We start from the raw sequence: 14,819 nt of genomic DNA, 5'->3' as shown, positions 1-14,819 counted from the left end.
AGATTTCAACACCTCTTAAAAAACAAACGCCACCTAAGAAACCTTAAAAATATCTTTTATATTATAATAATAATCGGATAATATATGTATTTATTACTTAATGTATCAAATTTTAATCTATATATACATAATTATAAAAATTGAATGAAATATTAATATTTGATTATAGAGACCTTCTTTATTGACCTTCAAATATAAAAGCGGACACATCTTACCTCCATTTTTTTAGTGTTTTAGTGTTGCGATTGGAGATGAAAACACCTATATTTTTGTGTTTTTAGTGTTAGGTTAGAGATGATATAAGAACTCTAAAAAATGTTCTTATAAAAACTTTCTCCAATTTTAGTTACATGCACCCTCCATTAATGTTAAAATTAGATTAAAAATGTATATAATAGATTAATAGGTCTTAAACTCTTGATATTATGTGTGTAAATAGAAAAAGAGATATATTTAACCTAATCCGATTTTTTTATTAACCTGGATATGCAACATGCTATGCAAGTCGACTAATCCCAAGATAACCATCCGCTTCGACGGTAGCCCGGAGACGCCAGATTTGAACACGGATTTTATGGCCAAAGTGGATTTTTATTCCTGCTTGAAATTGAATCTGAAATCTCTAAACACTTTTAACTTTGAAGATCATACTCAAATCAATCGAACACTACCTTTATGGTTATCCAACTTCATTTTAAGGTTGATTTTTAAACACACATCTAATTAAAATAAATGTTTTATAACAGTAATAATATCAATATATTACACAGTAATTTTGGCAACAACCTCCGTCAGCTTAGAAAGGGTGTACATTCTTGCTTAACCCACCATTCACATTCGTGAAGAACCCCATTAATCCCGGCCGGTAAGGTAGGTACGACCGCCGCCGTTCATCCTCCGTTTGCCCTCCTCTTTGCTTCAAGTAAACCTCATGAGCCGATGCCTTCGAGTTTTGGGCCTTGGATCCTTTTTTAACCACTTTTGCTTTTCCTACTCCGCCGGCGCCGTTGACTTTTGCCGGCAAGTCATCGCCAGCGTTCGATTTTCCGATTGACGTTGACGGTGTTGTTCTTGTTCTCTCTGGAGTTTCTAGAAACACGAAGGCGTCACGGCCGTCGCTGTTGCTCCGATTCATTTTGTCTCTGAATCTCCAGAGCTTCGAGAATCCGGTGGAGTTGCTCTTCATATTGATCTCCGGCGTACCGGTATCCGATTCCTTTGGCAACGCGCAGAACGTCCCCGCTGATACTTCGTCTGTCTGTTGATCTCCGGAAGCCATAGACGACGGCGATCGTCGAGGCGATTCGATAAAAACCTTATCCACCGGAACATGAATCGGCAACCGCCATCTTCCTTCACCGTCGTTATCACCGCCTAATAACAAACTCTGATCAAACAACGGAAACACCGGACGGATCTGGCCGCTTTCAAACACCTCATTAGTCTGTGAATCGTTATCGCCTATACACATAAACGTAAAATCACCTTCTTCCTCCTCCTCCTCCTCATCTTCTTCATCATCAGTTTCCGGCGATTCCGGCGTCAACTGTTGCTTATGAGAATCATTTTCATCGATTTTAAGATGATTGAAACCGAAATTAACCTCATCAGCTGCCGATTGCTCAATATAATCCTTAGGATCTGGATCATAACCAGAAGAAGAAGATAAATCGATGGATTTATGCACCTCCATGTCGTAATGAATGGAGATTTCGTGTTCCAAAATCAATCAAAGAGAGTTTTGTTGTTGGTGGAGTGGATTTCGGTGGTTTTGAGTAGAGTTGGATAGGAATGAATGTCTCGATAGATGGTGACGGCTAATATAAGGTGGGTCGGGACTCGGGAGGGTGGTTGGGCCCAAGAGTCGAACAAAATTGTTTCCTTTTGGACTTTTCAGATTTTTTAAATTAAATAAAAAGTAAATTATGTTTTTTTTATAATATGATTTATAATTTATTGTTATTTTTATCTTTATAATTTACTGTTGTTTTGTTTCTTGTAGTTTACAATTTATTACTGTTTTGATCCCTTTTATTAAAAGGCGGGGTGGATGCATCTAATAAGGAGGGAGATTGCTTATTTGAAAAAAATTATGATTTTCTACAAAAACACCTATCAACTTATTATAAGTCAGAAGGGTTTAACTTCTACAAAAACTCCTTATTACCTTTTTGGTACCGGTATAAGTTGTTTATCCAAACATTCAATAAGTTTTTATTGTCAGTGACACACCGGAATAAGTCAATAAATTGTTTCTATAAACAATCCCAAACACCCCCTAAGGTTAAAATTTATTTTTTACAAAACTTACTTTCACTCTCCTCAGTAGAATTTTCTACAGAACCTTAGTTTATAAAACTCCTGAATCCGTCATTGCTTAAAAATAATAATTAGTTCAGGATGAAAATCATAATACATTACAAGCCGTAAGGACAAATATTGCAGTTTCTAAATGATAAGAACGGAAATTTAAAAATTATTAATTAAATAATATGGACGAAAATCGGAATTTACTCTTAATAAAATAAAATTTTTATTTGTTTTCAAAAATAAATTCAATATATTAAATTTATAAATTTGTATCAAAACTTAAAGATGGTAATGACTATGTTTCCATAGGTATTTTTTAAAGCAGGGGTTTAGGGAAAATGGTAAATTGTATGAAAAAAGTAATGTATTTTAACTTGATTTTTATTTTGGATAATGTATTTTCGAATTTTTGTTTTTGTATCTAAGATGTAAAATTTTAAGCATTTAAGTACTCAGGTAATTGATTGAAATATTAACCAGTTACCATGCTGATGTGGTATCCAACTCCGTATTATTTGCTGAAGCATTAACCGGATACCACGTCACTCGTCACCTCAACATAGTAATCGGCTACTTAAATGTTTAAAACTTTACATCTTAACTAACAAAATCGAAATTTTGAAAGTATGTTACCTAAAATATGAATCAAATTAAAGTACATTATTTTTTCATGCGATTTGATCTAGCGAAAAACCTTTTCAAATTGAAAAATAAAATAATATCTTAATAATCATTGATCTGCATAGTATGCACATGTTATACAAGTAATTCAAGATGTTCCTTGGTTTCTATGTGTATGTGTATTTGTATGCACATGTGCATCCTACACAAATTACTTATATGTAAATATATATACCATACAGATGAATAGTTATTAAGATGTTTTTCAAACAAAAAAAAAACGGTTTTCTTCTAAACCTGACCCTTTTATTACATATTTTAAATATATAATTATATTAACCATGCGTTAAATTTAACATTTATTCTTGTTTATTGAAGTTAAATTCAATTTATCACAAATATTCAAGAATTCACAAGTAATTATTTTCCATTTATAAAATGTAATTTTATAATGAAATATATTTATAATGATGTATGTATAAGTTGTCTCAAAAATCATGTTATATATAATTATTACATTTTTAAATTACTGAATAACAGTTTTACTTTTGAAAGAGAAATTTTCTTCATCTCATAATTAAAAATAAATAGAAAAATAGAAACTTATGGGGCGTTTACCTAAATGCTTACCCGGTAAGTGTTTACCGATAGAATTCAACAATACAATTTATTTTGATACGTAAGATTTTAGTACATCAAAACATATTAAATGTAACAAGTTACTAGGTAAGTACTTACCTGGGTAAGAGTCGTCATTCTTACTTACCGGGTAAGACTTTCTATCATTTTCATTGCTCTTACCCGGTAAGATTCTTAGCCCTTCTCATGTTCATCCGATAAGAAAATTTATCCGGTAAGCACTTACCAAGTAAGTATTTAGTAAACGGCCCTTACTTTTGAAAGTGAACAATTACTTGAGACAAACTAAAATAGAAAAAAAACGTGGACAGTTGATTTATACGGAAGTAGTATTTAATTTTTTTTCTTTAAAAGGTACCTTTTGCAAGTTTATAAAATGGTTATTTGCAACCACAAAAGTAGTGTCTGATTAGTTTGAGCTTGAACTCTAAATGTCAAAAGTGTTTGAAGGTCTCATGTTCAAATCCAAGTGGAAATAAAAATTCTCTTATGACCACGAAGGTTCAAATACGGTACCTTAACTTGATTCATATTTTGAGTAACATATTTTTAAAACTTTCACTTTGCTATCTAAGATGTAAAACTTAAAACATTTAAGTATCCGGGTAATCGGTTGAATATTAATTTTAGATTGAAAAAAGACTAATTTTAGATTTAAAAAATTCATGTCACTAACCACGCCAACAAATAATATTGAGTTAGATGCCACATATACCACATCAGCATGGTAACCGGTTACCCGAATATTAAAATGTTTAAAGTTTTACATCTTAGATAGCAAAATGAAAATTTTAAAAATACGTTATAAAATAAATCAAATTAAATTATATTATTTTTTAACACAATTTTTGAGACATTATCGTATAGAATTTGGTCTCAAGTGGTGCCAAACTAAATATTTGGATGGCGGTTGGGCCTGTTTGAATTGACTATTATTATATTATTTTTATTTAAAGGGAAATTTCTAATGAATTTCCTGAAAAGTCCTTGAAGTATTAGTCAACTTACAGAATTAGTCATCTAATTAATTTTCTGCACTTTTCAAGCTTTTCATTCAAATACCACATTTAAATTAAGGATGGTGATTTATCCCGACCCAGTAGAAAATTTGATTTATCTGACTCAAACGGAGACGGCGATTCCCTGTTAAAACAGGTCTCGAAGCTGAAGCATGGGGCTTTTACTCAAACTGGGGATGGGGTCGGGGCATAGGGCTTTTACTCAAACTGGGGTTGGGGCCGGGGATCCCAGCTAGACTCAAATTAACGGATATTCTTCATGAGATTTGACCTGTGTTTGACTAGGGACCGGGGCTGCTACTAAAAACCGGGGCTGGGGATTACAAAACCCGCCCCATCCCGTTGTCATGTCTACTTTAAATTAGATTTTTTTTATCTCTTTAAAAAATTGAATCGTAAATATTTGCATAACTAAATAAAACGAGTTTACATATGGTCTCCAATTTAATAAATCATTTTTAAATATTTTATATTTTAAATATCTTTTTTTAGGTCATGACATAATTTATCAGAGTATCTTTAACAACTGTTAAAATAGATATTTTAAAGATTTAACAGTTTTTTTTGTTTTAACAGATATGTTAGAATAGAGAAAAGAAGAAGTAGAAGATGAAAATCTTTTAAATTAAAGAAATTTCGAAAACTGTAAATGTTTTGATCATTTATTGTGAATCAGATATACTGAAAATAAATGTTTAGAAAAGAAAAACAATATTCATCAAATATACTAAACATTTAATCGTATAATTAAATGGTAAATTGCATGAAAAAGTAACGTACTTTAACTTAGTTTTTATTTTAGGTAACGTACTTTCAAACTTTCATTTTGTTACCTAAGATATAAAGTTTTAAACATTTAAGTACTCGGTAACCGGTTGAAGCATTAACAGCTTACCATGTTGATGTGACGAGTGATGTGATACCCGGTTAATGCTTCAACAAATAATACTAAGTTAGATACCACATCAACATGGTAACCGGTTTATGTTTCAACCGGTTACTTAAATGTTTAAACTTTACATATTATACATCAAAATAAAAGTTTTGAAAGTACGTTATTCAAAATAGAAATCAAGTTAAATTACGTTATTTTTTTATGTGATTTGTTGTATAATTAATATAAAAATTACAAAAAAGAGTAGCTTAATTTAAATTTTTTTTTTTGACTTATAATTATTTTAGAAAAAATATATGTTTTTAGAGATGCTTTTTAGTTATTTATACTATTTGCTCGGCCGAAGTGGTGGACCGGATTTAGAGCCACGTTTTACCCAAATAACATTATTTTTATTAATTAATTAGTTTAAATTATATAAATAGTTTTTCTTTATTAATTTGAGTCTATTAGAGATCCCGTCCCCGACCTTGGTATCCGTTTTAACGACGAATTCCCGTCCCTATTCAGGTTGGGTGCCGGATTCCCCAATGGTTCGGGACAAATCACCATCCTTAAGTTCATTAAATCCACTCGCCGAAGACGCTCTAAGCTGCATTGTTAGATAGAAATAAGATTCAACCAATATAATAAAATTAATTTTATCATGGTTTAAAATATTTAAACACTTTAATAAAATATTTTATAAAATAGTTTTAGACGTTTTAATAAGTTTTTAAAACGTTTTCAAAGTAAATTGTTTATCTATTTTATACGACAATATTTGAAAAACTGTCCTATAAACACAAGTATTTAATAAAAAAAAAGTTGAGTTTGTAGAACACTTCTCAAAAGTGTCATATAAAATAGCTAATTGGACACTTTATTTTAAAAACGTGTTAAAAACTTGTTAAAATGGCTAAAAACATTCTATAAACCTATTTGTAATATTTTTAGACGTGTCGTTTTATAGTTTTGTTCTTATAAACGTAATTTCTATGAAATATTCTATTATGATGCTTAGACCTTTTAGGCGTTTTATAAAGCCAATTTTGTTGAACGGAACATAAGACGAATTTGATGAACACAACATTTCAATAAGTTTTTTTTAACCAACTCAAATAAAGTTACAACTGTGTATTTCATGCGTGTCAAATCGTAGAAAATAATCATGATGGATAAGACAATTGTAGAACCACTACTGTTGCGTTTATTTTGGATAGATGTGAAAAAACAAACTTTAGATAGGAACTGTTAAATTTGAAAATTGACAACAAGCATACAAAAAGTATTTCATGTAAGACGTTTCAAACTTTGATAAGTTCAGCTACGACGAATGTAAATTCTTGCCTGAAATTGTAAAATTATCCGAATGATTTCAAAAAATCTATAATTTCATACAAATTACACCAAAAAATAAAAATCTTGGAATTTGGAAAATTTCCTTCGGAGCCCGTGACGAAGGAATTTGGATCTGATTGTTGGGTCCATCAAGACCTTTTGATGGGTTATGTAAGAGGTTGTTTGGCTGATTTTTCATTAAGTCACGTGTGAATAAAATTGTCTATATGGATTAATCTGTTTGTATATATATTGGATGGACGTGTTTTTTAATTGGGTAGGGTGAGTTTGGAAAAAAAGTTGGTCACTATCAAATTATAATGTATAATTAATTATATAAGTTGTGAGTCTTATTAAAATCATTAAGCTGCTAACAAACATATCATTACTCGTAATCTGATCAGAATTTGATAAACACAATTTATTAACATGTTAAGGGGGTGTTTGGGATTGCTTATTATAAAACAACTTATGTTTTTTTTTTTGTAAAAGTGTTTATTAACTTATGTGGTATCGAATCGGAGTTAAATAAAATAAGGTTAAAATTGTAAACTGGTAATAAGTAGTTTTTCATAAGTCAGGAAGAATTAACTTATCAAAAACATCTTATTATCGGTTTGGCACCAGTATAAACAGTTTTCTTTTTCTAATCTAAACACCAGAAAACAACTTATTACCGGTGTCAGACTGAAATAAGTTAAAAAGTAGCTTTTATAAGCAATCCCAAACACCCCCTAAGTAAAAATACTTTACAATAATCATCCTAAAAATATATATTTTTTGTCAAAAAGAAAAAATAGGTATCATATGAAATATATGTAAAGAAAAAGAAGTCAAAAATTCGGTATTTTTTATTTTGGTATTTCAAAGCATAGTCGTTATTTTGTCTTCCTTTAAAAGGCATGTGTTTCACATACAATTAGAAATGGTGATTTGTCCCGATTCGTTGGGAAACCTGACTCATCCGACTCGAACGGAGACATGAATTCCTCGTTAAAACTGGTCACGGAGATCCTTGATAGACTTAAACCGGGGTTGAGGCCGGGGCCGGGTAGCGTATCCCCCGACCCTCCGCCCCGGTGTCCGATATATAATTTTATTAATATATTTAATATAATGTGTATATATATATATATATATATATATATTCTAAAATTAGGTCTTGACCGGGGACGGAGATCGGGGTTTGACCAGAATTTGACCAAAAAATAAATCGAGGACGAGATATTAATCCCTATACCCGCCGAAAACCGGGGCCGAGGTCTACATACAATCAATTGTTAGGATCAGGTTTTTGTGGGTTCTCAACTCAATTATGTTTTACAAAAAGAAACGATAAAAATAGCTTAAAATACATGTTTTTTCACAAAAAATAGTCATCCAGTTCTCATTATTTAAGAAGAAATGCTAAATGACCCACTAAAGAGAAAGAAGAAGTTAGCTTTCAACCTGACTGATGTGACAAAAGTTGACCGAGTTGAAAATCAACTTTTTTCTCTTCAATGGACCATTTTTACGCCTTTCTCCTCGAAATAAAAAGGATTTGGTGGTTATTTTTGTTTTTTTTTTCTACTAAACAAACATTTATGTTAAATCTTACTAATAGTATTCAAAATCATATTACAAAACATATAATATCAATTACCAAACACTTTTTGTCTCTATAGTTTCGAAATCAGAAGATGGCCATTGTGATTTGCAAAAATATCCGGATTTGGTCCTTCCCATTAGTTATAGTTAAATTTTCATTAAATAAGGGGCATTTTCGTCATTTTATAAAAAAAATTGTCTTTTATCCAATCAAAAACTATAGGGACGAAGAGCATAAGAATGATTATGATTGTGTAAAAGACAAAAAAATGATAAAATGACGAAAATGCCCCTCATTTAACATATTATTAACCAATCATTAAAGGAATAGATCAAATTAAGATGTTTTTACAAACCACAATAGTTATCTACTAATCTCAAAACTGTAAGAACGAAAAATTATTACCCTGAACAAATCATGGAGACCAATTTTTTTTTATTAACCTAGGTATCCAACTCGTTATGCGAGCCGACTAATCCTAGGACGACTACTCGCTTCGTGGATTTCCCAGAGTCACCGTATTTGAACCTCCATGACCACAAATGAATTTTTATTCCTTTTTGAATTCAAACCTAAGACCCAGGGGCGGATGGCTTAAGGGGCATAGGGGGGCCATGGCCCCTGTGCCTTTGCATCTCCATCCTCCAATAGATTGAAAATTTAATTATAAAATAATTGAAATTTTATTTTGGCCTCCCCATTTATTCACCATTAAAATAATATACATCAAGTCTAACAAATGTTTTATTTAAATAATAACTTGATCTCTTCATTTTTTGTCAAGCTAAATATTGTTTATTTTTCACTTTTAATTAGGCTAAAAATTGTTGGTTTCTATAGTTAGAACTAAATATTTTATTGTGAAACAATTGTTAAGGAGATTTAGGGGCCGTTTACTAAACGTTTACCCGGTGAGTACTTGCTGGACAATTTTTCTTACCAGCTGAACATGGCAAAGGGCAAAAATCTTACCCGGTAAGAGCGATGATAAGAATGGAAAGTTTTACCCCGTAAGTGAGGGTGACGACTCTTATCTGGGTAAGCGCTTACCAGGTAAAATTGTTGTATAAGATACGTTTTGATGTACTACAATCTTACCCGATAAAATAAATAATAGTGTTGACTCTTAAGATAAGCGTTTACCGGGTAAGAATTTAGGTAAACGGCCCCTTAAAGTTTTAAAATGATAATTTTATACTAAAATAAATACCTTAAATATTATGATTATAAAATATATTGAAATKAAGTTTTGATGATATAACGATCAAACAAAGTCTTCATAATTATAAAATTAATAAAATATTAATAACAACCGCGATAAAAAGTAATTCGTCGATTAAATAAACATTTGTTACTGCATGGGTTAGATGAAAATACAAGAGTGATATAATCGGACTCCATGACATAAGTTTGTAGAGTAAATTATACTGGTATTACTATTTTTTTTGTTAATGTTTTGAATGTTTAAGTTTTTGGAGTAAATTATATAATGTATTAATTATATATAAATAATGTTTAAGTTGGTATTACTAATTTTCCGTTAATACTTTGAATGTTTCGAGTTTTAATCTTACATTAATCAAACTTTTTTTTTTTTAAATTTAATAGTCTAAAAATGAATCATTTGGATTTATAAAATTTTACAGTATTATAGCATGTCCAGCATATTCCCCATGGAGAGTTAAAACTCTAATAAAAATATTATTTCTCTATCATAAACCATTAATATCAAGGATTCCTATCGGTGTGAATATGCTAAAAAAATGTTTATCTCTTGTTATAATCATTTTTGGTTTACACTCTCTCATGTTTTCTCCATTTTGGAGAGTTTTGGAGATGTTGTTGGAGCAAAAATATACCTAAAATCTTTATTTTCTTAATTTTAAAAAATTTATTGAAGATGTTCTTAATTCGGCCCCCCGGACTACAACAGTCGTGTTCCGCACCTCTAGACACTTTTGACATTTGAAACTCAAACTCAAACCAATCAAATACGAGTGGTTAGGTCACCATCTGATGACCTAACCAACTTATTTGGAGACCAAATGACCAACATAATCAACATTTTGTTTTATATTGGTATGCACGTTTATTAAAAAAAAGATTCTTGTGATTATTATTTAATAAATTTAAATTAAATTATAATTCTCATAGAATTCTATGCTTCTTGAAAGTCAATCTCGATGTACTTGTTCAATAATATGACCCTTTTGTTCCATTAGTTTATTGACCATATGGAAAGCATGTTTATTGCCATGTTGTTATTCTTTTTGAACAATAAAAAATGCGTATAAAAAACCAGACAGGTTCTATCGAAATTTATCTGAAAAGACAATATAAGTTTATATTAAAAAATCTATACTTTTTTAAAAAAGTAGGTAAAAAACTACGATCTGTTGGTTAGGTCATCAAACCCAACAAATTGAAAAATGGTTTTCAGTGGTTTGATTGAATTTAGAGAATTGGTTTGTTTCAGGGGTTTATCATTGGGTAAATTGCATAAAAAATAATGTATTTTAACTTCATTCCTATTTTGACTAACGTATTTTTAAAACTTTCATTTTGGTACATAAGCAGTAAAGTTTTAAACATTTAATTACTCGGATAAGCGGTTGAAGACTAATTTTAGATTAAAAACATCCATATCGCTAACTACGTCAACAAATAATACTGAGCTAGATACCACATTACTTACCACATCAACATGGTAATCGTCAAACCAACTATAGTTGGGCCACTCGTGTTGAAAGCCCATTATAGGCTCATAGAACTATTGAAATGAATAATCCATGGAATAAATTACGTTTTTAGTCCCCATGGTTTGTGAAAAGGTGCTATTTTTGTCTCTATGTTATAAAAATTACAATTTTCATCCATAAAGTGTATAACTAATTGTTAGTTTTCGTCTCTATAATTAACAATATTCTTTTTTGCTTTCGTCCCTTACATTTGAATAAATTCATCCTTACATACTAATTTTCACCTCACACACACTTGAATATCAGGATTTCCTTTGGGTAATATTGTCCGCACACTTGATTATATCAAAATCAAATCAAATCATGTATTGAAAATGTAAAAAATATAGTTTTGATGTTGAATTGTGTAAGGAGGAAATTAGTATGTACTGATCCATTTAGCAATATATACTAATTGGAGGGAAGATCAAACGAGATTGCTAACTATTTAAGAAAATACGAAAACGACCAAATCACGTGCAAAATCACATGTGATTTTACATTGATGGTAGTGGTGTTCAAAAAAACTGTTGAACCGCTCAAGCCAGTCGAACCAAGTCAAACCGGACCGTTTTTTACGGTTTGAGTGGTCTGGCGGTCCGGGCCGATTAAAAGAATAGTGAAATCGTTCGGTCCGACCTGGCTTGCGGTTTGAACGTTTTTTTGAGCGTCTAAACCGAACTAACCGCCTAAAATACACATGCATTAATTATATTTAATTTTTACGTTGTAGTCTTTACTTGTATGGCTCGGTTAAAAAAAGTTTGTCAAAGACATTATGTTTTTAGTTTTCGTTTCTCAATTGACAGCGTTATCTAAATTAGCAAAATTCCAAAATCTATCAAAAATCAAATTCAAAATTCTAATCGTCCTTAGCCTTGCTTATTACGTATGCCCAAAATTCCAACTATTGTTGTGGATTTGTTCCACTTTTTTTTTCATTTGCTCAATGTTTTTTTTTTAATTTTAGAGATATACATTCTTTTATAATTCAGTATGTATTTTTTAATATTGCTATATTGGTAGAAATTTCATTTAAGAATAGTTATCTTGTTTGTTTAGTTTAAAACTCATAAGAGGTCCAAACCGTTTAAACCGGTCAGACCAGACTGTTTTCTTGTAATCCAGTTTGACAAGTTTGGTCATTTGTTGTCAAACCGCTTGGTTTGGAAAATTTTCTAAACCGCCATTGCTGTTTGGTTTGTGGTTTGGTAGTTTAAACCGTCCAAACCGGACCTCGAACACCCTTATTAATGGCAACAAAAAAAAAATTACGGGCAACCCTATGGCCGCATCTTCAAGTCGCGGGGCAAAGTCGTGTGAATCATATATGATTTTGTACGTGATGTTAGTGTGATTCGACTGTTCTTGTATTCTTTTAAATAAATATCATTATCGTTTGAATCCGAACCTATATAAGTGTATTTACTGTAAAATCCATCAATATATATATATATATATATATATATATATATATATATATTTGCATTTTCATACATGATTTGACCTGATTCTAACATAAACACAGATGACAGTTATCGTCAAATATGCCATTCGTATTTTTGTTAATGAAAATTAAGATCATATGCTTTAACACCATTAACCCCAAAAATCCCAAAATATTTCTCAAATTCATTCCCGTCTTTTTCATTCTCATCAAACAAATCAAATAAGAAAACCTCCACACCAATTCCAGGCCTTTTGGGGGTTCCAACGTTCTTCAAACCCCTTTTCACAACATTCCCATTGTACGCCATTGCATTCTCACCACTCGCCGCTTCACCGCCCGCCGTCGGCCACCCTGTCTCCGACACCACCACCGGAATCCGATCATATCCTTCTCTCTCCATCGCGTATATGAACGAATCAACCGTTTGATCAAACAGGTTATCGTAAATCAGGTTCTGATCCGTCAATGCATTTGTAGATCTGAACAAAGCTGAATCTAACGACACGTATGGTTGATTGTTTATGTAACTAAAGTAAGGATAGACGTTCACCATTAATGGCGATGAACTGTCGTGAAGGAATTGAAGGAGTCGGGTCAAATCGGGTAAGATATTCGAGTCGAAAGACGAAGAAGATGGAGGATACGAGTTTGATAGAATTGAAGCTGCTTGTGCTGATGAGATCTTAATTTTTTCCGACAGGTTAAGAGATTGTAGAGCTTGATGAAGGTTGATAATGGCGGGAATCACGTAAGGTGTGTAGAATGGATCTTTCAGAAATACTTCGTTTCCGACGACTAAGTACCGGATCTGATCGGCGGAGACATGGTTGAAGATGTTGGATTGAAGCCAGTTTTGAGCGGAGGTGGTGGTGCCGGTGGCGATTGAAGGAAGGTCTTCGTTGGGGACTCCGATTGTGAGTTGGATTCCGGAGCCGGAAAACGATTGGAGTGACTCTGGGTTGGGGTTGAATAGTCGAATGCTTAAGATACCGTTGGTAGTGATGACCTTGACAGCGGCGGAGGGTGGTGGAAGGTTGTTGGCGACACGGCCGTAGCAGATTCCGATAGGTACAGCAGCTGCAAGAAACAACGGGAATAAAACCACAGTTGCCGGATAAAAATCACGTCAGGTGTTATTCATATCCATACACATCATGAGGGAGAATATGATATGAACTTGTATTGGATGTTTGTTTTCAAATTAGATTAACTTATATTAAGGTGTTTGATTTTAAAGGGTGTTTGTAATTGTTTATAAAAACAACTTATTGACTTATTCTGATATGACACCGATGATAAACATTTTTGAAGGTTTGGATAAATAGCTTATACCGGTGCCAAACAAATAACAAGGAGTTTTTGAAAAAGTTAAATCACTATAACTTATAATAAGTTGATAAGAACTTTTGTAGAAAAACATAAGTTGTTTCAAATAAGCAATTCCAAACACCTCCTAACTTAATATTAAGAGATTGATTTAGCCATTGTTTGGCAAAAATATGTTGTCTTATAAGCTAGCTTATAAACTAATTTATTATATATGTACACGTATTGATGCATAAAAACTAGCTTATAAGTTAGCTTATTGAAACGCTCTACTTGAAGTAGCATTTTGTTAGTTTATTGTCACTTTTTCCAATTATAATCCCTCATTAATATTGATTATTATTTATCAGACCGAAATAGGGTTATATAAATTCTCATTGTGAGAAGGAGTCATTTGAAAGTATCTAAATAGATACTATGTTTACATATGGAACCCTATGTCGTTACATTCCACTCATTTACCGATGCAATTTCGAATACTTGAAATTGAATAAGTAAACAATTAAATTGGATTCGGTTGGATGGTACTAACGAAATCGAAAATGATTTGTTTGATATTATGGATGACTGGTTATGGAGGGTCGTGGATTTTTTTATTCGGGAGAAGAAGCAATGACGGTATCTATGGAATAAGGGTCGTGGAAATTCCCCACTGCTGCCTCCCGTAGGAGTCTAGGCTGTGTCTCAGTCCCAATGTGGCTGATCATCCTCTTTTCGCCTCAATGACGCCACACATAGCGCATGGAGACGTAAAATGTTAGAGTTTCGGGTTTTATACCGATATTTTAGCAACAAAAATCTAATAAAACTAACTATTAATTATAAATAAATATTAATAAAATTTAAATATTACTAATATTAATAAATATTAATTATTGATTAGTATAAATTGAAAATTAATTGTTAATTA

General features: G+C 31.6%; 2 protein-coding genes across 2 annotated transcripts; both read right to left on the bottom strand.

Moving 5' to 3' along the window:
- Positions 1-796: 796 nt before the first annotated feature.
- LOC112522725 lies at positions 797-1,693 on the bottom strand. The gene has a single exon (XM_025132026.1). The coding sequence runs from the start codon at positions 1,691-1,693 to the stop codon at positions 797-799; it is 897 nt and encodes a 298-aa protein (XP_024987794.1).
- An 11,005-nt stretch (positions 1,694-12,698) lies between these two features.
- LOC112522724 (glucan endo-1,3-beta-glucosidase-like) lies at positions 12,699-13,700 on the bottom strand (the record flags this gene model as incomplete). The annotated part of the gene is made up of 1 exon (XM_025132025.1): positions 12,699-13,700. A coding segment is annotated over one exon (1,002 nt), but the record flags the coding sequence as incomplete, so codon positions are not given.
- Positions 13,701-14,819: the final 1,119 nt, after the last annotated feature.

The sequence above is a fragment of the Cynara cardunculus genome (assembly GCF_001531365.2).
Source record: "Cynara cardunculus var. scolymus isolate 2C chromosome LG 12, CcrdV1, whole genome shotgun sequence".
Classification (NCBI taxonomy): domain Eukaryota; kingdom Viridiplantae; phylum Streptophyta; class Magnoliopsida; order Asterales; family Asteraceae; genus Cynara; species Cynara cardunculus.
The sequence above is the reverse complement of the archived record's forward strand: the minus strand, read 5'-3'. Positions and strand labels throughout refer to the sequence as shown.

Coding starts and splice junctions, on each gene's coding strand:
- LOC112522725 (XM_025132026.1), bottom strand. CDS start 1,693: ATGGAGGTGCATAAATCCATCGATTTATCTTCTTCTTCTGGTTATGAT.